General features: G+C 36.4%; 1 protein-coding gene across 1 annotated transcript in view; it reads right to left on the bottom strand.

The window, feature by feature from the left end:
• Positions 1–24,998, bottom strand: part of RAPGEF4 (Rap guanine nucleotide exchange factor 4) — a 280,672-nt gene that overhangs the window by 132,653 nt on the left and 123,021 nt on the right. Inside the window, exons 4-5 of the mRNA XM_044669788.1 lie at positions 4,387–4,440; positions 3,928–4,034 (exon numbers count right to left, since the gene is read on the bottom strand). Of these exons, the coding sequence (XP_044525723.1) occupies positions 3,928–4,034; positions 4,387–4,440 (161 nt within the window). The remainder of the gene's footprint in view (positions 1–3,927; positions 4,035–4,386; positions 4,441–24,998) is intronic.

Consider the following 24,998-nt stretch of genomic DNA (forward strand, 5'->3'; position numbering starts at 1 on the left):
TCTCTCTGTCTGTCTCTCTCTCTCTGTCTCTCTCTCCACTTCCAATGCCTAGCAAGTAGGTTCTTAATAAATGCTTAGTGACTGAGTGACTAACAGATCATTCCAGGTACCTGGGACAGCTTAAGCAAAGACATAGAGGTAAGTGATTGAATATTGTCTATAGGGAAGATTAAGTAGAACCTGATAAGGAGAAACAGAGAAATCGAATTGAAATGTCATGAAGGGAACTTTCTCACAGGGTTTTTCCAAACTAAAACCCTACCCTAAATTTGAGAAGTCCCACCTTCCCTTTTCCCCATCACTTTAAATTACTAATGTGGAAAAGCTCAGTGCCATGTATCTCAGTTTTTGGAACTCTCACTAACCAGTCTCCCATCCCCACCCCAAGGCAATAATGAGAAAACTTCGAAAGTAATAATCTAAGCTAAGTGAAACAACACGAAGAACCCACTCTACTCTGAAACTTAAGGACTGTCAAAGAAGCAGTATTATCTGGTGATCTAATTGCTAAGAGAGAGGGGAACCAGATACTTAGGCGAGTCCTAGTAAAGTTCTTCGTAAATTAGAAGAGGCCAAAGTGCTGATTTACATCACCTGAGAAGGACCAGGATGAATGAGTGAAGGTTTGCAAAGCCCCATGAGCTTCTCAGATGCTGTAGAAGTCAAATTATGCAGCACTTTGTTTTCAAGCAACAGTACTTGTCTTCCTCACAAGGGGATGTTGGGAGAAACAACTAATTAGAGATGATTGAGGATTGCCACTTCTACAGTACCTTTCATCAGAAGAGCCCCAAACAGCTTCTGTACATTTATTTACTCATTAATGACTAGAGTATCCCTGTCTCATAAATAACAAGTAGAAATGGGCCAGCTTTCCCTCTACCACATATAGGTGAAAAATTCAGGGTTTGTTTGTGGGCTTACCAGGATGAGCAGGCTATCCTCCCATAATTGGACAAGACAGATCAAAATGAATGCTGGCAATATTGATCCTTCCAGGGGGCATTAAAATAAACAAGAAATCCAGAGAACACTTGGATGCCCAACTACTATGGTTGAACCATTGCTTATTTCTACTGATATATTATAAGCAAACCTCAAGAATGCTTGGTACCTTCTCCTAGGATGAGATGTACTATAGTATTCTGGGACATCTCTGATTTCTCCACTGTTCTCATTATTGGAAAAAAAAACTCTTTATCTTTAGAGATCTGGTTAGTCTTGGTGCTCCACTTCATCACTACTTTCTGCCTATGTGACTGGCAGATAGAACCATGAACTCTAAAACTTCTATGTAAGGTTGGAGTTCACTTCAGAACATCTAATTTGTCCCTTGGTGGCAATACTCTGGTATGTCTCTGATGTCTCCATCATGCCTTGTGTATACATATAAAGATACATATATAAAATATACATCCCCAGTGTATATTTTCTTCTGCTACTAGATTATAAGTTCCTTGAGGGCAGGGACTGACTTTCTCCTTTTGGTTTTTGTATCCTGAGCTCTGCACAGTGCCTAGCACATTTTGTTGTTCAGTTGTTTTAGTCATGTCCAACTCATCATGACTCCATTTTGTGTTTTCCTTGGCAGATACTGGAGTGGTTTGCCATTTTCTTCTTCAGCTCATTTTACAGATGAGGTAACTGAGGCAGACAGAGTTAAGTGACTTTCCCAGGGTCACCCAACTAGTAAGTGTCTGAGGCCAGATGTGAACTCAGGAAGATGAGTTTTCCTGACTTCAGGTCCTGTCCACTTTACCACCAAGCTGCCATTCACCTATTATCTAGGTAGCACGCTGACTATTAACTAGATGTGACTAGAAAATCTGCAGGTTCAAAAAGGTTCACTGATTTCCCTGGACTATATTCCTAAGGGGAATGGGTCAGTTCCAAGATCCTGCCAGGGATTTTGGTTATCTATGAGAGGGTCCCAAGAGAAGTGTATGACTGTAACAGGTTAGAATGAATAAAAGAATGCTAGGCTGGCAGTTAGAATCATGTTCTATGTTTGCCACTAATTAACAGCATGACCTTTAGAGAATCTTTAAGTCTCTTAGCTCTCAGGTATATCATCTTTATAAATTAAGAGGTTGTTTGAGATGTTCGCTAAGGTCCTTTCCAGTTCTAAAAATCTATAGTTTTATGAATGTATATAGAAACCCTTAGTACTACAAAGTTAGAGATAGTTCAGATCCAGAGAGGGATTCTTGAAAAGGTTAATTGTATTAACAAGCCTACTTAAGTATCTAGCATGGTGAGAGGACCCAGAGTCTTTCAAACACCTATCGCATTTGAGAATAGAAGGTATGTGCCCCGTGTGAGGTTTACCTCCTTTAAGTATTTGATTATGGCAGGAATTCATAACCTGGAGTCCATGTATTTAAAACCCTTACCTTCTGTCCTAGAATCAAGTATTGATTCTAAGGTTGAAGAGTGATAAGGGCTAAGCAATTGGAGTTAAGTGACTTGCCCAGGGTCACACAGATAGGAAATATTTATGGCCAGGCATTGTGCTAAGTACTTTACAAATATTATCTCATTTAATTTTCACAATAGCCCTGGGAGGTAGACGCTATTATTATGTCCAGTTTATAGTTGAGGAAACTAAGTGACTTGGCCAGGGTCACCTAGTTAATAAGTGTCTGGGATAAGTAGGACTAATGAAAAGCTTACAATCTTCTCTGCTAGGACATACTACTTAGAGGAAAGTCCTGAATATGGGAAATGTGTGTACTGTGATATTCTTTGTTCGCTTTCCCATCCCTTTCTGTTGCAGGTAGGAGATAATTGGCAACAGGAACATCTATCCCCATAAAACTTGGGAATGGTCATTAGTGGAGCTCTCTAGTTGTCTCTCAAGTCATAAGAAGCCCTCTGCTGCTACTATGGGGATTCTGTGAGAGTAAACTTAAACTATTTATTATTTTCCTTCTGTAGTAGAATAGAATAGTAGAGGCAGAAAACAAAGGTGGCAGGATTAAATGTATTTGTTTTATGAAAACTGAGGTCAAACAACCCAGGGAAGAGAAACCAAGCCTCTTGAGACCTATTCCATTCCCCTTGGTATTATTAACAAATAGAAGGCATAATTCCTACAATCCAGGAGCTTATAATTTTAAAGACATCAAGGAAAAAATAAATTGTGATCTCTGATTTTCAATTTTCATTCTCTGTCCCCCAAAATGCTTTATTTCAAGAAAAAAAATTTGGGGAGGGGCAGAAAATATAAGAAAACATAATTACACTGTTTAAATCAGAAATGGCTGATTGCATAGCAGGTAAAAGCTCTTCAACCATGTGAGATTTGGGGAACATCATGATAGCCCAAACATACAGAGAAATGTTTTGTGAATGAATATTTTGGCCTTGCTTAAAACTATAAAGGATCCTTATCTATATCTTAAATCCAATGTTTTGTATTACAGACAAGAAGTAGGAAATGTTTGTTGTTTTCTGTACAACAGTATCAATTTCAAAGCAAATTAACTCAAGAATTAGTTCGGGGCAGCCTTAGGCAATATTATAAAAGGATTTTTTGTTCATTGTTTAATGCCCAGAACAAGCATGAAAAATTATGGTTGGAACAAATAATAAAAAGTAACATTAATTTGAGAGATGATAAGGAAAGACAGAAATTTAGGAACACTGTAAGAGTCCCTTACTGGAAAGAATGACACTATGGAGGGGGTATGTGGGAAGGGAGAGAAGGAGAAAGGAGCTCATCACAGTATGCCAATGAATTGGAGTACTACTACTGGTGATTTCTAAATTTGGTGCACTGGGATAAAGCCCTGATTGCCTTGTCCTAGTTTAAAGTTTTGCCTTAGAGAGATGAAAGCATTTAGAAAGATATTCATTGTAAGTGAAAAGCTATCACAGCACTATCCATCACACATTTTACTGGACTTTCAGAGATAGTTCACATACCTGTAAGTCTTTAGATGATATTTTCGATCTCTTATCATGTGAGGTGCTCTGGAGAGGATAGCATTTCGTAAAATTTTCCCAGCCCTAAGGATCTTCTCTGAAGGGACCTAGATTTTAATTATGTGGGCGGAGGAGAGGAATAAAAAATGGGAAAGAGAAAACGGGATTAAAGAGGAATAGCAAATTGTACAAATCCAAAAGTTGCTTTCAAATCTGATCTCTTAGCTTTCATTCAAGTGAAAGCTATTCATATACTTACATAGTGTCCATCTGGACAGCACATAATCATAAATACATATGAGAGAGAGGCCCTGGACATACATCAAAAATCTATAGCAAGTGCATTTATATTTCCCTAACATATTCTTTGACATACAGACTACCTAGCTAATATGTTTACTTTAAAACTTAGACCTTTTAGCTACTTAAACCTTTAGCAACCCACCTACATTCCATTACCTGGGTAATGGTTTTAGCAGGACGGAGAGGAACGTGAGGTTCTATGAGGGGTGTCTGAAAAATAAAATGTCAAGCAAAAGAAAATTTTTAAAAGTTAATTAAAAATAATTGTGGGCTGGGAGACAGCAAGAAACAGCAATTTCACTAAAACTAAAGAGTTTAATAAGATTAAAAAAAATATAACACTCTGAGATAAATCCTGCCTGGGAAATATGCATGCTGTGGGCATTCAAAGGGCAAAATTAGACTATTTCATTTGCCAAGATTTAAACAGAAATTATATAAAACATGGAGAACCAAACAAACAGGAATGATTAGATGTTGGTGTGTTTAAAGTAATGGCAATGAATGCCCACTCAGAATGTGGCAAACATCAAAGTAGAATAAAAAGAAAAACAAGATAAAATTAAAAAACAGATTAAAAGGCCAAGCCCCAAGGAAATAAATAAGTATTGATGGTTTTGGGAGGGGGAAAGCAATTTCCTTCTCTTTCTAGAAATTCGAATTTCTAGAAACAGGAAATTCTTATTAAGTTTCTCAGGTGATATTGATCCTCAAATTCCTAAGAACCCACTGGAACAATTCATGACACCTCAAATATTCACAACACCATTTTCTAAACAATTTTATCTCAGTTCATCTTTATGAGAACCTTACGAGACATCCAGAATAGATACTATTATTGCTATTTTATAGTTTAAAAGACTGAAGGCTCTCAGAGGGAATGAAGAGTATGTTTGAGATTAAACTCAGGCCGTCTGATTCTTAGAACAGAGCTCATTTCACTACCTTCTACCATTTGATCAAAGAAGAGCAGAGAAAAGTGTAGTCAGTCAAAGTTGGGGTTGTGCTCATCAGCCCAGCCCTGTCTGCCCCTTTCAGAAAGTAATGAAACCCTGGAAATTAAGCTTCATTCAAGAAAATTATATCTTACAGTAAAGCCCTCTCTCCACAATTGGAGATCATTAAAATGAAAATGAATTGGTAAGCCTTTCTCCTAGGCCTAACAAGAGAAATATATTATCAGCAGAGGGGGATTAAAGGTCATGGTGAGTTATAAATGCATCAGGGGTAGCTTTCCATATACACATGCACCAGTAAATTTTGTGTATGCTGATACAACAGTAGTAAAACCAAGGGAAAGAAAAATGAGGAATATAGAAAGAAACAGGAATCAAGGTCAAAGGTTTATTTGGAATGGCCAAATTCCCACTCAACTTATTTATTTTAAAAATTTCATCACTGTGGTAACATTCCCTTGTGTAACCTGTGTTCTGAAAGTCAACTGTTCAAAAAATTCAATTCAATAAACATCAAGTGACTCCTGATTGTAAAGCATTGTTTTAAGTAAATAAGAGCTAAGAATATAAAAGAGAAAAGTTTCATAGTCCCTGCCATCAAGGATCTTACAATCTAAATAGTACAGGTGATAAGACGTACACATGACAATAACATGATAATAATAGTTAATATTTTATATATTATCCTATTTTTATCCTAATGTGCAGTAAGGCAGACCAGTGGATGGAGTACTAGCCCTAGAGTCAGGAAGAACTGAGCTCAAATCTGGATTCAGATATTTACTAGCTGTGTGACCCTGGGCAAGTCACTTAACAATGTTTGTCTCAGTTTCCCCATCTATAACATGAGGAGGAGAAGGTAGTGGCAAATCACTTTAGTATCTTTGCCAAGAAAACTTCAAATGTCATCACAAAGAGCTGATAAAATTGAAAATGAATCAACAACAACAATTTTATCCTTACAGTGACACTGTGAGACAGGTACAGAGGATGATGTTAAGTCTGAGAGAAATTAAATGACTTGTCCAGGGTCACACAGATTGTTGAATATCTGAGGTGAGATTTAACAAAGGTCTTCTTAACTCCAAAGCTCAGTAGGCTAACTATTAATGTACCTAATTCACATTAGAAAATGATTGAGAGAGATTTATTAGTTTCTTGAAAGATTCAAGCAGGAAGGAAGAGTTGTTTCTAGCTAAAGTGATCAGTGAAGGCTTCATGGAAAAGATAGCACCTGAGATGGACATCAAAGGAGAGAGAGAGAGAGAGAGAGAGAGAGAGAGTCTTTATTTATTTATTTAGCTAGTTATCTATTTATTTATGTATTCGTTTGTTTATTTATTTACTTATTTAGATTTTTTTCCCCCATGGTTACATGATTCTTGTTCTCTCCCTCCCCTCTTCCCTCTCTTCTCCCAGAGTTGACTCAAATTCTATTTCCATATTATTCATTTTCATAATAGAGTCATCTTTTAAAACCGAAACCCTAAATCATGTACCCATATAAACAAGTGATAAATCATATGTTTTCTTTTGCGTTAGTACTCCACAGTTCTTTCTCCACATGTGGATAGTGTTCTTTCTCATAAGTCCCTCTGAATTGTCCTGGATCATTGCATTGCTTTTAGTAATAAAGTCCGTAATACTTGATCAACCCACAATGTTTCAGTTACTGTGTATAATGTTCTAAAGGAGAGAGATTTTTTGAGATAGAAATATAGATGGAGTTGGGAGAGGGTAGTGTCAATTCCAGGTTTGTACAAACTTATGGAAGAGGAAGGCAGACTGTCCACTTTGCCCAGAGTATGTTGTGCATGACAGAAAGTACTGGAAAGATGGGCTGTAACTAGATTGTGGAGGGTCTCAGACACTGACTACAGAGGTTATAGCATTTTGTTCAGTAGATCATGGGATAGACATAGGATGGAAGTCAATGAGGGTTTTTGAATCTATGCATTAGGAAGATTCCTTTGGTATCATCATGAAGCAGAGATTGCAGAGGAGAGAATTTGGAGACAGTGAGATGAGGTAACAGACTATTGAAATAATTTAATAAGAGGAAATAAAGGCTTGAACTAGGGTGGCTGTGGTAGAAGCAGAATAGATTATTAATTGGAGAGAATGCCAAGACAGTATAAGAAAAGCTTTGTGACTTATTGGACATCAGGGCTATGGAAGTCTGGTTGACAGGAAATTAATCAACCAACTTACAAGTATTTATTAAACCTCTATGAGGGGTCAGATATTATGCTAGGCACTGGAGATACAAAAGCAGAAGTGAAACAATCTTGGCTCTTGGTATAACACACACACATAAAATATATAAAAGTAAATACAAGGTAAATTTGGGAGGGAGGAGAGAAGGGAGCAGGAAGGATCTGGAAGGCTTCATGAAGAAAAGATGATATATGAGCCAAGTTTTAAAGAAACTAGCTACTCCAAGATGTGGAGATAAGGAGTAAGTACATTCCAAGCATAAGAGATAGCTGCAATGAAGGCAGAGAGATGGAATGGAATGTGTGAAGAAAACAAGAAGGCTAGTTTGGCTGATTTGGCAAAGAGCATATTAAGAATAATGTATAATGAAGCTGGAAGGATAGATTGGAACCAGGTTGTGAGGGGTTTTAAATGCCAATGAGAGGTATTAGTTTTGATCCAAGAAGTTAATAGGGAGTTCCTGGAAAGTGGGGGAATGACAAGTTTTGGAGGCAAAATGAAGGGTTTTGTTTTGAATATGTTGAGTTTGAGGTGTCTATGGGATATCAAGTCAAAATGTCCAGCAGTGTGGAAAGACCTAATTGGGCTCATAAATGCTAAGTAACTCTAACACACTTGAAGGTCTCTGGGTAAGAATAATTATTGCCCTTTTGAAAGTTGTGAAATCATGAATGACATGTGTCAAATAACCACAGCTGCCTACCCTTAGCACACCAATGTCCAAAGCCAATCTTTACAAAACCCCTCAATGCTGACCCTTCCTCCTAGTTCTGAGAACTTCAGGGAATTATACTCCTTTTACACTCCATATTTAAAGATGCTATTATGGTGCTCTTATCTTTGGATAGAAGCAAGTCTGAAAAGTCTGAAACAAGGAATTATAGAATTAAAGCATGCCAAAGTGAAAATAGGCAGCTATAGAATAGGTTAGGAATGTTTCTTTTTCTCCAAAGGGGACCTGGGCATTTTGATTATGACCAGTAATGTTAACAGAATGTTTTAATTATTGTTTCTTAATGAGTACATAGAAGCTGTAGTCAGCTACAAGCATCATAACTAGGAATTCTGGTACCAATGGGCAAATTTGGGAGGAGGCAGCATAGAAGCCTGAAAGCTATCCCAGGAAAGCTCTGAGAACACCCCGATAGGCAGAGATTCCCAAGATAATGCTGCTAGAAATATTGCTGAAGGGCAGGAACAGGCAACAATGGAAAACCTTTTCTCAGGGGAGAAGATTCTAGCACTTCAACCATTAATTAATGAATCAGTCAGTCAGCAAATCGACAAGCATTTATGAAACAACTACTTGTGTTTTCCCCAGTCCTACCTTTGCCACCGCCTCCTCGCTTCCTTGGCTTCCTTCAAGACTCAGTTCAAATCAGAACTTCTGGAGGAGGCCTTTCTCAGTGTCCCTCTCCCAACCATCTAGTGCCTCCCCTCTGAGCTCACTTTACATGCTGTCTCCTTTTGAATATGAGCTCTTTGAGGGCAGGGACCATTTTTGCCTATCTCCAGCACACAGTATATTTAGTACCTGGCAAATGGCAAGTGCTTAACAAATGTTATTTGACTGACCAAATATCCAAATGGGGGGAAAATCCTGCCTGGATTATTTGTAGAATATGTAGCTGCAGTATGATAATGCAAATAACCTGCACTGTAAACTTGGATTGTGTGGTGGCATGTACCTATAGTTTCTGAGAACTCCAAAGAGCAAAAAAGTCCCAAGAGCAGGTGTTAAAAAGGTAAGTTCCAACATGCTGTCAAGTTCTTCATTCCTTTGATAGCATCATAGTTTCTTAAAGAGAAAACATCAAAGGGCACTTTCAAGCTTGGTAGTCCTGGGCACCAGTATTGCCCGCATGGGAGCCTGGACTAGCTGCTGGGAGGCAGCCGTCTCAGCATCCTTTGACTCTAAGCTTTTATTCTCAGGGTCACTTGTCAGTGGGGCATGATCTGTTGGGCTTCTCAACAGAACTGCACAGAAATCCTCCTGGCCTATCAATTTTCTGCCTTAATCTTACAAATGCATCATCATCAAAATCAAGACTATACACCAGCTTGGTCTGAGCCTGACCCTTTTTTGTCAGTTGAAATAGCAAAGCACTTGGATTCATAATAAAAATAGGTCACATCTATATAATACTTTAAAAAAGCATTTTTACTTTCCCTGTGAGTTAGGTAGCGCATTATTTTCCTCATTGTGGAGTTGAGGGAACTGATGCTCAAGAGGGGTCAAGTGACTTGTCCAAGGTTATACAGTTAGTATGTGGCAAAGCCAGCCCTGGAGCCCAGGTTCTTCTGACTAACAGGTCCAGTGATCTTTCCAGCATCCCATGCTGACACAGACATAGGAAATGAAAGGAAACTTAGCTATCATCTAGTGCAACGCTCTCAATTTTTTTATGGGGAAGGGAAGTGACAAGTTCACACTATGAGTTAGTAGTAAAGAGGGATCTAGAATCTAGGTTTCCTGATCTTGATCATTATGACACATACTGAGGACCTTCTTTGAGTGACTGAGAAAAATATATGGACATCTAGGTCATATAAGTTCAGAAGAAAGATGTGGTATGTGCTTATATCCCAACTTAGTCACCACTATCGCTTTCTAGCTCATTGTCATGACTGCTTCCATTTTCTGACATACATACATACAAATATGTATACATATGTGTGTATATATATATGTGTGTATAATATATACACACTCTTCACTCCTTGTTACCAATTCAATCAATCAATCCCTTGACAAACATTTGGTAAGTGTTTACTGTGTGCCAGGCACTGTGCTGAGTGCTGGAGATACAAAAAGAGGTAAAATATAGTCCCTGCCTTCGAGGAGCTTACAATCTAATGGGCAAGACAGTATACAAATATATACAAAGCAAGCTACATATAAGATAAATAGGAAATAATTAAAAGAGGGAAAACATTAGAATTGACAGGGTGGGGAAAAATTCTTGTCAATTATTTGGGATATAAAGGAAGCCAGGGAGGTTAATAGTCTGAATGGAAGAAGGAGAGTACTTCTGGCATTGGGAAGAACCAAAGAGAATTCTGGGAGCCAAGAGTATCTTGTTCTTTGGATAGCCAAGAAGTCAGGGTCACTGGATTGAAGAGTCCACACTGGGAAGTATTGTATAAAAAGACTGGAAAGATAGAAGAGGGTTAGGTTAGGAAGTGCTTTGAATGTCAAATAAAGCTTTTTGATTTTGCTCCTAGAGGCAATAGAGAGCTACTAGAGTTACTACTGAGGAAGTATCATGATAGGACCTAAGCTTTAGGAAAATCACTTCAGTGCTTCATCTTCTGACTGTGTCTTTGCATTAGGGGTCCCCTAGCTTCCCTGCATTCCTTCAAGGCTTAGACCAAATTCCATCTTCTATAGGAGACTTTTTTTTTACTTCCATCCTGCCCCCTAGTGTCTACTCTCTGAGATTACCTTCCACATACACTGTAGAGATCTTTTATGTACATAATTTTTTTTTGTATTGTTTTCCCAATAGAATGCGAGCTCCTTGAGGGAAGGGATGATGTTTATGTCTTTTCTTGTATATTTAGAACTTCAAAGTGCCATGCATAATAAGTGCATAACAAATGCTTATTGTTTAACTGAACTCAGGGTGGGTAATGATCTAAGCTCTAGTTCAGACTTATTGGACCTTGGAAAGTAACTTAATTTTGTAGTATCAGGAGCAATTTTCTACGACTATAAGTTGCTGAAAAAGAGTATATTTTCCACCACAAGTTACCTAGGCCAATGAATTCAATAGTTTGAGTTTCCCCAAACTGTTAGCAAATAACAAGCAAATAGCAATCAGGGTAGGAAATGTTTAAAATTTGCAAGTTTAAGTGAGCAACCCAATTGAGAGTCAATGGATAAAAAAGAGAAAGATGAAGATTAGGAAAGAGTCCAAGAAATTAGGTGTTCAAATTGGATGGGACTAGTGGTGGACAGGATGGTGCCATGGACATCTCTATATCTGGTTCTATTTTCTACTAGTGTATCATAGCCTACAAAGAAACTGTTTTCTTCCTAATTAAAGTTAATATTTCCCATAACTCACTAAGATTAAATATGTGGTTTTCTTCCCTGTCTGTGAATGAAAAGAACCAAGAAATTAGGTCATGAAAATATGATCCTAAATATAGTCAAGGAGGATAAAGTCAGGTATATTCAGTTTTCTCTTTGGTTTTCTTGACTTTCTCAAATAAAGTTTATCTTCAGATCACATGTAATTGGTTTTTGTCTACTTGTTTTTGGAGAGAGGATGAGTTCTACATTTATTTGGTTTTGTTTATTTTACCACCAAATTTTAAAAATAGGGCAAACTATCCCTTTTTGCCATTGTTATGGCTTAAAAAACAATTATCAGGTAATGAAATAAGAATTTAGACATACTGTAAGATGTACAACAATTCTCCCAGTTGATTATAATGAGTTCTGAGCAATTTTAACAGACTGTAGCAAATCATTTTCAAAACTTTTCTAAAGAGATAATTCTTTTCATACAAGAAAATAGATACAACTACCCTCTCCAAAGAGTGACATTTTAAGCCTAAATGCACAATCATAAACTAGATGAGGACAATCAATTTAGGGAATGAAAATAGGAATTAAGTGTAAAAATAAACAAATTAACTAAAGTCATTTACTATTTATTAAGTACTTACTATGTGTTGTTTTTGCTTTTGTCTTTGTGTCTTTGTCTAACATAATACCTAGCATACACTAAGTGTCTAATAAATGCCTATTTACTAAATCATGAACATGGCACTAGGTGCTATAGGAGATATAAAAAAAGTATAAATTTGGTCCATGGCTTGAAGACACATAACAATAATGTGTATAAGGTTGTGTTGTCCCACATATGACACAAACTAAAGAGAGATATATAAGAAAAATTATCTAGAACCCAAAATATATTGTGTTGATGATGTTATGTGATAAGAGGCCAAGAAAGAGAGAAGTCATTTTTCAGCAGTATAGTTGAGGAGGGCTTCTTGGAGGAGATGAGATTTGAATTATGTGGCCTTTGACAGTCTCTTCCTTCTTTCAAGCTATGATCCTATAATTATTAAGGATGAGAAAGTTCCTATAGGCACCAAAATAAACTGACTATTTGGCAGTACAAGTAGGTGGGATAGGGGAGGAGCAGCATGAATAAGGGTACAGGGATGGTTATAAGTGAAATATGTATGTGCAGGGTCAAAAGAAAAGAAGAATGAGAAAATTCCGCAGTTGAGATAAAAATTTCATGTTGAAGAGTAGTGAAAGAGAAGATTTGATGGTAACTTGGAGACAGATTAGGAATACTCTGAATAGAGGATAGGATTTTTTTTCTATAGAGGACCACTCTTCTATGGGGGGGGGCAATCAATAGTTACATTAAGTAGAAGAAATATGAGACGATTTACTTATCTGTCTTTCAAGAGATGGGAATGAAAATGGATAAAATGGATGGAGGTGCCTTTCATATCAATGGTTAACAATATGTAGTTAGACTTCTTCACCCAGCAAGCAATAGATGAGATTACAGAGAAAACGTAATTTTGATTATATGAAACTGCAAAACTTTCATATAAACACAATCAATGCAACTGTGAAAGGAAAATTAATAGGGGAAAATCTTTGCATCAAATTTAAATAAGGGTCTGATCATGATATTATGGGGATTACAGATTTTTGAGTTGGAAGAAACATTAGGGATCATCTAGACCAGTGGTTCCCAAACTTTTTGGCCTACCGTCCCCTTTCCAGAAAAAAATATTACTTAGCGCCCCCTGGAAATTATGAAACTATTTATTGAACTCAGAATAGAATGTAATACAAAAAAAGTGTGGCCATCACTGCTACTCTGGATCGCTGCAGCACCCACCAGGGGCAGTAGCGCCCACTTTGGGAATCACTGATCTAGTCCAACCTCCTCATTTTTCAGTTGAGAAAAGTACAGCCCATAGAGATTATGTGACTTGTCCAAGGTCACAAAGAGAGTAAGTGATATATGTGGGCAATATTTGAACCCAAGAGATCTAGATCCAAATCCAGAACTCTAACTATGCCACACTGTCTCATAAATATGCACAATATCTAAGATATATTAGGAAGTAATATAAATATGTAGGACCAATCAATGGTGAGCCAGTCCAAATGAGCTCACACTGGTTCTCCAGAGCCAAATGCTAAATTTTCATTGTTTCAATGTTATAATTTGAAACTTGATTTTTAATGTTTTACTGATTATCTAAACAGAAGAAAGTAAAGGAAGAAATAATAATACAGATTAAGCTGTCATAACTATAATTTTTGGAGAGCCAGTTGTTAAATATTTACTAGTTTACGTCTAGCAGTGGATAAATGGTCATAGATTATAGATAAATATTTCTTAAAAGAAACATTACAAACTATTAACAATCTTAGGAAACATTGCTCCAGATCACTAATAAAAGAAATGAAAATCAAAACACCTCTGAGGTTTACCTTGCATCCAGCACATTAACAAAGATTACTAAAGATGGAAATAGTTGGCACTAGAGGGTATATGGAAAGCCAAGGACACTGACATACTGCTAGTGGAGATGGAAATTATTCTATTATGGAAAATAATTTGTAATTATACTTTAAAAAATTGATCAAGATGTCTATACCCTTTGATCCAGAGATCCTATTGCCTATGATATACTTCAAGGACATCAAAGAAAGATGGAAGGATTGCATATATACTAAATATTCAGAGCAACACTACCACTTTTTAGGGTAGCAAAGAACAAGAAACAATGTAGATATTCCTCAAATGAAGAATGGCTAAGCATATTGTGTTACATTAATGCAATACAATGTTATGGTACCACAAGAAACAATACAAATGGGAAAGTTTACAGGAGCTAATATGTAGTGTTATTAGGAGATTCAGATTTCTCTCTCTCTCTCTCGCTCTCTCTCTCTCACACACACACGCACACGCACACACAATCAATCTATCTATCTACCTATTTATCTATTCACACACAACTAAGACAATGTTCACACAAACTAAGACAGAAAGGATAATAAATTAAAACTGAATGCTGTTATAATAACTGCATTTAAACCTGGAGAAGAATTGAGAAAATGGGTCTCTTCCTTTCTTCATTGTAGAGATGAGAACTTTTGGATATGGAATATCACATACATAGTACTATCATATGTGTGTGATGTGCTAGCAGATATTGTTTAATTATTTTTAAATTTATAATCTTTGATACAAGAAAAGTCTAGCTACATTGGGAAGTAGGGAAGTTGTGATGCAAAATAGAAGACATTTATAAAAAGAAAAACAAATGTTAAGCTAAAAGGAAAATTATTAAATGAATATTATAGACAATAAAAATGTACTTAAAATGTATATTCTGGCAAAACAGGGAGGTTAGGGTTAGGGACATAGAAAAGTAACCTCAATATTTGGCAGTCCTTCAAGGCAAAATTAAGCTTACTTAGTAATATTGTTCTCTTTGGAGGGTAAAAATTGACTTGCGGATTTTTAAAGATTTTCCATGATCAAAATTTATTTAAAGAATTATTTAAAAATTTGACCCAAATGTTTGAAGTAATTCATCCTTGAATTTTAAAAAACAATTTCAGCAGAGGAAGTTTGCAATGCTATAGAGTGGAGAGTAGGAAATTTAATGTTTTGTTTTACTGAGAGGAACATCTCTTCTTTTGTTGAATAACACAATTCTGTCTTAATCTTTTACATTATCCCCTTGAAAGCATTAAATTTATATGTTGCATTTTGCAATGACAGGAAACAGTGGGACAATCTCTTATCTGTCCCAGTGGATCATATGAAATTAAGCTGTGGGCTAAGGTTAGAGATTTCCCACTCTAGCTCCAGATATTGGGGAAAACTTCACTTTAATTTGCTTTCATTCACCTATTGGCTGATATTTGAAGGACTTCTTAATATAGTAAAAATCTCTCTGCATTCCAGTATTTAGTCTGGTTAATTTTGATTGATTTTGGATCACGGATCTAAAAACTGCTTGGAACACATGGAATCAGATCTAGCAAGGCACCTACCAGAATAATCCTTGCCCAAGAAGGATTTTCAGGCTGGAAATGTTGTTCCTCAGAGAATTCACAATGCCATATATTTTCTTCTCCAAGCTCTCCTTTTTCAGAATTTGAATTTACTCCTTGAGTTTTTCTAATTATATTAAGAATAATATATTCTATAAATATCATACATTATAAAACTTTCCATCAAAACATTATCTGTCCATGATTACTTCAGGGAAAATACTTCTGGTAGGTCCAAATCTCATTTCCAACCTTTTGCTTTTGATTGTCTATCAACTAGGAGAACTTTCCACCAACTATCACATTCTAATTGTCCAGACATCAAGCTATGGCTCACTTTCTAGAGAGACATCAACTTTCTCTAGTTGGTGTGATCCAAAAATCATTGGATTTTTTTTCCCACTGTGATACATATTACCCTAATTCTTCAAAGGAGTTAATGTTTTCACTCAGATGCTCATTAATTCCTGTTTTGACCCATGTTTTCATACAATGGACTAGCCTGCCAAAACACAACATTAAAGTTGCATTTAAGTTATAAGGTTTCAGAGCAAGCAACTGAGTTGCCCATGCTATTCCATAAATACAGGTGCCTAATTGGGCACAGAATTATACTTTCACACCTGTGGTTTTTATACAAACAAATCATATCCTGGAAATAACTATGTGTTCAAGATGTATACCTATGTAGTTAGAGGATCAATGAAAGGCCCATTACAAACATAACTCATGGAAGCAATATTACTCCCCCCCCATCCCCAATACACACACACACACACACATACATACAGAGTAGCAATGACATTTAAATAGGAATCTGCAAATGCTACCTTCCTAAGTGATATTGGTCCCTATAATTGCCTAGGTAAAGTGTAATTTCAAATATAAAACTCTTGTTTTAGTAGGATGTAGGAATGGGTAAAAGTGACATAGGAATTTCTATCGATCATTTGTTTAACTTTGAAAAAGGACCAACAAAGAAAAGACTTGCTTAAATTCAAAATTCATTTGAAAGAGGCAAATTCACAACAGATGATGCTCGCAAGGCACAATTTGTAAAGTTTTTGAAAAATTCAGGAGGTATTTGAGTATCTTTACTTTGGGCAACAATTTCAGCAACATGGCAGCTTGAATGAGGAATGGACCAGAAAACAATAATCAAAAAAGGAGTCTATGCCGAACAAAGTTACTGGACACTGAAATGTCCACAGTTTAAGTCAGAGACATTCAACACATTAGGATGCATGCTTATAATGAATAGAAAAAGGCAGAAGTTTCTGTTTACCCAGCATGCAATGTGTAGTTTAGAAAAAATCTTGAACCCTTTGACTCCATCTCCCAGAATTCTTTCCCCGTCCCAAAATTTCTACTCCCCATCCCAAAATTTCTACTCCCCATCCCATAATTTCTTCTCCCCGTCCCAAAATTTCTACTCCCCTTTTATGTGCATCTTTACATTACTGTTTATATATTTCTGTAAGCTCCTCCCTCATTCTCTCTTCAACGTGAGTGGCTTAGGTGAGCTCCCTCTGGACTCTAGTCATTTTAGTTTTCCCTTTTGCTTCAAGTTAAATTTAATAAATATTATTAAATATAATACTTGGAATATTGGACATTAATTTTATATTAATCTAAAATGGAAAGAATGTTGCATATTATTTCACTACAGAATTTCATGACAAATTGAGTCACACAGTTTAGGGGTAGTAGATGTACCAGGGACAGCTTATTAAATGAGGAAATGTTGGGCACCTCCCACAACAAGAATGACAGACAATTAGATTCAAGAGAAACAGAAATGATCACCTACGTAATAAAAAATGGGGTGGGATACGCTAATAGATCAGTTGTTCTGAAAGAAGAGAAAGGGGAAGTGCAAGATAATTGTAATATTTGGTGGGTTTCCACTCTGAGTTGAGTAATGACAGATCTGGAGACAAATGTGAATAATCTTAACATAGCCAGGCAAGTGTTTTGCAATGCATACCATGTATCCTTAAAAAACAACAACAACCCATAAATGTCTTCACTTTTAGCACAAAATGAGTCAACAATTACCAAAAATGATACTTCACTACAACTGTCAAAAGGAAAAAGAACATCAAGACAGGGCACCAGTGTACAAAAGCCTAGAACATGGCTAATGATGCCTTATTTTCTTGTCATTTTTCTATTTCTGAGCTACCATGTAACATCTACTATAAATACATTGAATAGCCTGAATGACTAAAATGTTTCCCAGACACTAAACCTATTGGTATCATAGAGATAATATAAAAGAAGCAGGATCATTATAGGTACCAGGAACAACATAATCTAGTGAATAAAATGCTGGATTTGGAATCCAAAAAACTGACTTCAGATGTCCCTTTAGATAATTACTATATTGTGTGACCCTGGGCAAATGACTTAACCTCTAAGCAAGAGGATAGTACTAGGATTTACCTCTTAGGGTGTTGTTGTGAGGATCTGATGAAATAATTCATATAAAGCACTTTATATGAATTTATATAAAGCTGGTCTTCATACATATATAAATTGGAACTATTATTGTTCTTTTGAATGATAGAATGTTTTCAGCTAGGAAGGGCCTGAGAAAGGCAAATTTCACATTGGTTCACTAAGTACTAATGTGCTCAACACTGCTACACACAATAGGGAAAACAAAAGAAGGTTAAGATATGGTGATATGGTCAATGTCTACCCTTACTAAGTTTACAATGAATTGAAGAGAATAAGCTATACACATATTACCAATAGGAGATTGTATATAGTTAAACAATTATGTGGTATGAACTATCCTCAGAAGGCAGGGATATTAATGAGAGCTGGAAGAGTGAAGGATGATTTTGTAAAGAAATGAAATTTGAGCTGGACTTTGAAGGATGAATTAGATTAAAATAGATAGAGGGTATTCTTGGCAAAGAAAGCAGCTTAAGTTCCTAGAAACAGATAATCTGAATGGGTAGAGAATTGTACTGGAATGTAGTGGGGGAAAGTGGTTAAATTGAGAAGGTAGATGAAAATTGTAGAGGATAAATTGAGATATCTGAAATCAACAATAAGGAGCCTGTGTAGATTAATTAGCTGATGTGATAAAAATGATGTTTTAAGTTTCACATTGTGGGAAAGGAATTTCTCTCCCCATTATATCACTTTGTTTGACATCATCAACCAGTGATATGGAGGTCCTTTACCATTGAAATATGCAAGTACAGAGAAACCCACAGAGAAAGGAAGTTGAAACCAACAAGACAGGAAATTGATCCTACAAGCACTGCCCCCTCCCCCAGGTGCCAGACAAATTAAGGAACTATGATTGGTTCCTGAGATGTGACATAGGAGAGCTAGTGAATGGAGAAAATTGCTTATAAGGCAAAACCAGGAGCCTGCTCTTGAGCTCTCATGCTCTTCTGGCTGGAGTTTAGAACCTGAAGGAGCCCCTCAGTAGTGAGCTTCAATCCATCAAATGGTATATAGGATAGTAAGCTAAGCTACTCTCTACCTCTTTCCTACATTTCCCTCTCTTTACTATTACTACTTTTATGTAATAAAGCTAATAAAGTTACTAGCAGCCTCATAATTTAATTTTAACTATTACAATTTGGAAACCATGAAGATTTGACAAGTACTCTCATTCAGTTTCTTCACTTTTTATTCTCTAAACTATATTTAAGTCAGATTGTTAATACCTAAGTCGGGAGTTCAGAACTCCCACTTTTAAGTTTGTAGAGCAGTTTGAAATAGACAAAAGGGCAGAATAGCCTCAAGGCCATGGCAACTGGTCTGATATGTGTAAAGTCGTTTAGAAGCCCCTAGCTTCTACTAATAAACTGTGCTGCTGCCTCCCAAATACTGCTGATTCCCCCAGAGAACTGCGTGGACCAGTGAGATTAATCCCCTTTTCCCTTTAACCAACTCAGGGCTGAGTAGTGACTAAAAACAACAGCTGAGCAGAGTCCCAACCCATCGCCTTACTGCTGCCTGGTAAGCTGCACTTTTGGCAACGAACAGCCGGCCCTCACAGGGCTCCACCTGGTGAGATGCTTCCACCCCCTGACTCTCTGCCTCATGGTGCAGCAACACCCCTCCTATACACAACAGGAGTTTGGGGATGAATTTTGATTGAGTGCTGAATCTTTCACTTAATAATAAACCTTTATTTTTTCAAGTAATATTGAGATGGTTCAGAGAAAAAATCAAATGAGAAAATATATGTAAAGTCCTTTGCAAACCTTAAAGTACTGTATAAATGTTAGCTATCATTGTTATTGTAAGAAGGGAAGTGAGTTAAATTTGACTAGATTATGGAACATAAAATATTGAGTTTAAATTGCAACATGAAAGATTTGGATGATGTATAAGGAACTTTGAATCATATATAATGTTAAGTTCTTTCAGAGTTTTATAAACAATATATATCAATCTAGAATGTTATTATAAGGAATGATCTGCATCAAAATTGATCATTAGTATTGCTTAATTTTTTTTCTTGATCAAGTCAGGCTTCATAAGCCAACAAAAAATATTTATTTACAATCCACTATGCATAATGAACTCTACTAAACAAACTGGGAAATGTCAAAAAGCAAAAAGAAATGGTCTCTATCTTTGAGGAATATACAACCTCACTGGAAACTGATTACAGATGCTATAAAGTAGCATAATATTATAGTAATAACTTTTATAGCACTTTATGAATTACAAAGCACTTTCCTTACAACCCTGTTAAAGAAGTGCAAATATTAGCTTTCTCATTCTAGGGATGAGTAAACTGAGGCTAAGAACTTAAGTGACTTGTTTGTAGCCAGTGAGAGTTAGAAGTAAGATGCAAACCCAGGTCCATGGAGTCCAAATCTAGGGTTTTTCACACTATTCATGTTCATGTTGAAAAGTTAAACCACAAAACAAAGCAGTTGTATGTGTTGCCAAATAATAATAGTTTGCCTTTATAAAGTATTTCACAAAGATTAAGTTATTTGAGTTATATGACAACCTTGTATGATAATTATTATCCCACTTTTACACATGAGGAACCTGAGGCTAAGGATGACTTAACCCTAGTCACACAAGTAGCAGATGACATAGGTAGGATTAGAACCCAGGTCAGCTTGACTCCATAACATAGATTACCAAATAATCAAGAAAGGAGAGGTGATGCGTTCTCTCTGCCTCTCTCTAATTCTCTCATTCTCTCTCTTTCTGTCTCTCATTCTCTCTCTCATTCTCTGTCTCTCATTCTCTCTGTATCTCTGTCTCTGTCTCTTTCTCTGTCTCTCTGTCTCTCTGTCTGTCTCTCTCTGCCTCTCTCTGTCTCTCTGTCTCTCTCACTCTCTCATTCATTCTGTCTCTCTGTCTCTGACTCTCTGTCTCTCTCTCTCTCTCTCTCTGTCTCTCTCTCGCTCTCTGTCTCTCTCTCTGACTCTCTCTCTCTCTTACTCTCTATCTCTCTCTCTGACTCTCTCTCTCTCTTACTCTGTCTCTATGTCTGTCTTTGTCTGTCTCTGTCTTTCTGTCTGTCTGTCTCTGTCTCTCTCTCTCCACCCTAAGTGTACCCACTTCTAACAGATAGAATGTTGGACTCAGAATGGCATGGCATCAGTTCTGAATCTCACCTCATACACTCACTAGCTGTATAACTCTAGGCATCCTTTTGGAGTTTCTATCAAATACACCATCTGTAATATGATAGCACCTATTTGAAAGGGTTGTTGTGAGGAACAAATGATACAATACATGTAAAGTACCATGTAAACCTTTGAGTATCATATACAGGTAAGCTACTGCCATGAACTTTATCTTCCTTACTAGACTGTGGAATCTTTGAGACAGATTTTTCCCTTATCTCTGAAACTCCTTCAATTTCTTGCACAATACTTTTTGCACATTTTTTTTCTTTTTCTGGACTTGATTTATCAGGAAATTCCTCTTCCAAACTTCCAGCAACTATGGTATTTTTTTTATAGTCTTAGAGAACTTTTGGAGTGCTGAGAGATAAAATGACTTGTTGACAAGAATTTAGGAATGCTTAATGATTGCCATGTATTGTGAATATCTAGAATCCAGGCTATCCTAGTGCGGAGGATGTTTCTCTATCAGCTATGCCATGCTGACTTTCACATAGCCTAGAGGGGAGTATTGAATATTTATTGAATGAATGGGTTAGGGTTTGACCTGGACTTGGGAAGATGGACAGGATGTAGATTGGCAGAGAGAAGAGAGGAAGGTATTCCTAGTAGGGAAGAACATAGCAGAGCAAAAACACATCGAGGGAACCAGTAACTAACTAGACTATAAGGTACACTTTGAGAGAAGTGAGAGAGAAGAGTAGAAGGATACTATAGGTCAGTGATGGGCAAACTATGGCCTGCAGGCCAGAGGCGGCCCCCTGAAATGTTCTATTTGGTGGCGCTACATTATTCCTAATCTGGCGAATACAATGAATAGGATACAATAACAATGAAACTTCAAAAGAGTTGCCTTAGAAACAGACCCGCAGATTTCCTTTCCTTTGGCCTCCTCTTTAAAAAGTTTGCCCATCACTGCTACAAGTAATCCATGCTGGAAGAGCAGATATAGCAAGATCTGGACATAATAAAGAACAGAAGGCAAAAACTAGATCTTCAGGAGTAAAATTCTATTGAATTTAAGATAGCCTTTTGAATGGTCTGAAGAGGAAGTATTCAATCTTTGGCCTCTAGCTTTTATCTGACACGGTTTGAAGAAAAGAAATGACTATAGTCATATAAGTGATCATAGAATACAAAAATTATCAGTCCTATATGAAAATGTGAATTTTTTACCTAACATTTTAGTATATATTTTGAAAAGCACTCTAAGCAAAATAAATTCTATTTAAATATAGTATAGAATACCAAAAAATCACTTCCCTAATTTTTAGGTAAAAAATTATGCATCGTTGACTATTTCTTTAGTCTCATTTTAAAAATATTACAGGTCTGCATTGGTTGGTGCTGGCAGATTTTGTGCTTAAAGAAACTGGTTAAAATGAATAAATAATTTAAAAGTCATGAACCCTTAAAGTTTGAGTAGAAGGCATTTCAAGCATACTTGAGAAATGTGACACTTTTACTTTAGTGTTTTCAGCTTATTATGAATCATTTCAAATGATTAGGAATGACTTCAATATTTGCTATTACTGTGCAGAGAAAGAATTTAAAGGTTATGTTCAAATAGGCTCTTTTTTTTTTTATCATGTCTTAAACCAGAGACTACAATGGAATTTGTGGAACATTTCTATTTTGGAAGAAAGTCAAGAGACAAGTGTTAACCATTAGGGACAGGCTGTCATGATGTCTTTTGAAGAAAGGAAACTATTTCTAAGTAGAGTTCTGATAGCTTGTTTATTCAAACTTTCAGCCAGATTGGTGTGAATCATTACATGATTTAAGTTGCTAGCTTTGCTTTTTCAAGAAGCAATAAATGTTTCTATTTTATTTCTAATTCCTTAACTTGAGAAAGGAGTTGTACCCTGGAAGAGTGCCGGTGTATGTATTTTTTTTAAAACACTTACCTTCTGTCTTAGAATTGATACTCATTATTGGTTCCAATGCAGAAGGGTAGTAAGGGCCAGGCAACTTGAGTTAAGTGACTTGCCCAGGATTACACAGCTAGGAAGTGTTTGAGGTCACATTTGAACCCAGAACCTCCTGCTTCCAAGCCTGGCTCTCTCTCCAATGAGACATTTTGGTGCCTTAACACCTTTATTTTAGCTGTTAATTATAATTAGCATATGTCCTGAATTCTTTAAGACTGGTGGTGATGACATATGGCATATTCCTGCTGGGACACACAGGATGCAGATGATGAAACTAGACTGTTCTTTCAAGTCAAGTCAACAAGCACTTATTAAGTAATTATGTGCCAGGCATTGTACTAAATACTGGGAATCAAATATAAGCAGAAAGAAATATAGTCCCATCTTTCAAGGAGCATTCTAATGGGAGAATACAATACATCAAAGAAAAAAGCTGAAAAGGGTTGGGGAGACAAAGAAAAGAAGGTGTGTAGTCTTGGAGAAGAATGAAGATATGGCTATCCTGGACATCCTTCTTAAAATGGTGGTTCTGAGAGGAACCAGTTAATCAGAGGGCAAGGTTACAGGAGTAGAAGATATTTCCAGTTAAGATGGTCTAAGGCTCTCGACATGAAGAGGTTTCTGTGACATTGTAGAGAAAGCCAGGAATAAAATCTGAAGACTTGTTTCTCTAGATTCATTGGGCACTAGATATTAACCACATTAATAAAATCCAAAAAGATCAAAGAGAACTGAATATGTTTCATTCAATTTAGGATGCATAATGAATGGCTGCAAAGTGTGAAGCAGTATATACTATAGAAGAACTGTAGAAAGTTTTAGATATTAAAAAGTCTGGTATAAATGAAAGAAATTAATCTCTGTCTGATTTAACTTTCCACGTTCATGACTCTCCATGTAAAAAAACCTAATATGTCTGAAAATATTCTAGAAAACTGGCATTCTAAAAATAATTTGCTAGCATTTTAGCTAGGCCCCTTCCTGAATTTGAATAACCATTTGAAAGACTATTTCCTATTGATTGTCATCATTAATTCAAACTCTAACCTTCTTCCTTTGTGAAAAAGTCTTTAAGGAAATAGCACAGAGGCTAAGAAGATCTACACCTTGCATGGTCCTCTTCCTCAAGCTCTAATTTCACATTTCCAACTTTAAGATGAAAATTTCATTTCCTATCATCACTTCAAATTCCAGATGTCTAAAACTGGGCAAACTTTCCCTCACAAATCAAGCTCCATGTCCTGTTTTTTAATTCTCTCAGATCTTAGACACTTTTGAGTCTTACATTTCCTTTACTCAAGTCAGTAATCCTATTCCTCTGTCCATAGTAGTTCTTCTTCCCATTCCTTCCCCTGAAATAATCACATGTGAAAACACATGGGTTATCACCTCTTTCCAGGTTGAGGCCAGAATGCACAAAATAATAGCAGTACTGCTTGCTGGTCAAATGGAGAGGAGGAGAGAGACACCTGGTCTTTTGGAAAAGGGTTAGAAAGAATTCAGTTTTAGGCATATTGAATTTCAGATAATGGTAAATCTTCTACTTAGAAATGTTCAAAAGGTGATTGGAAATAGGGGATTGGAACTCATTTGAGAGGACAGCTCTGGAAACATGGATTTGGAAGAAAAAAGCATAAAAGCAGGGTGGGTATTGATAATCGTCACTATAAGAATATGTAAACTCTAAGAAAACAGTGAAAGAAAATGAGGATGAAAAATGGGCCACTCGATTTGCTGGCTCTTAATAATGATACTTGTGACATTGAAGAAAGATTCTTCTTTTCATTCAGACTAGAAGCCCAATTGTAAGGGTTCAAGAAGAAAACAAAGGAAGAAGAAATAGAAACATGGGCAGAGGTGAATTGAGAGATGAAAGGAAAGAGACAAATTGGACCCAAATAGAATAATTATTTATGGACCCTTTGTAGTAGTAGAAGTAATAGCTGACAATTTTAGCACCTTCAGGTTTTCAAAG

The sequence above is a fragment of the Gracilinanus agilis genome, chromosome 3, assembly GCF_016433145.1.
Source record: "Gracilinanus agilis isolate LMUSP501 chromosome 3, AgileGrace, whole genome shotgun sequence".
Taxonomy (NCBI): domain Eukaryota; kingdom Metazoa; phylum Chordata; class Mammalia; order Didelphimorphia; family Didelphidae; genus Gracilinanus; species Gracilinanus agilis.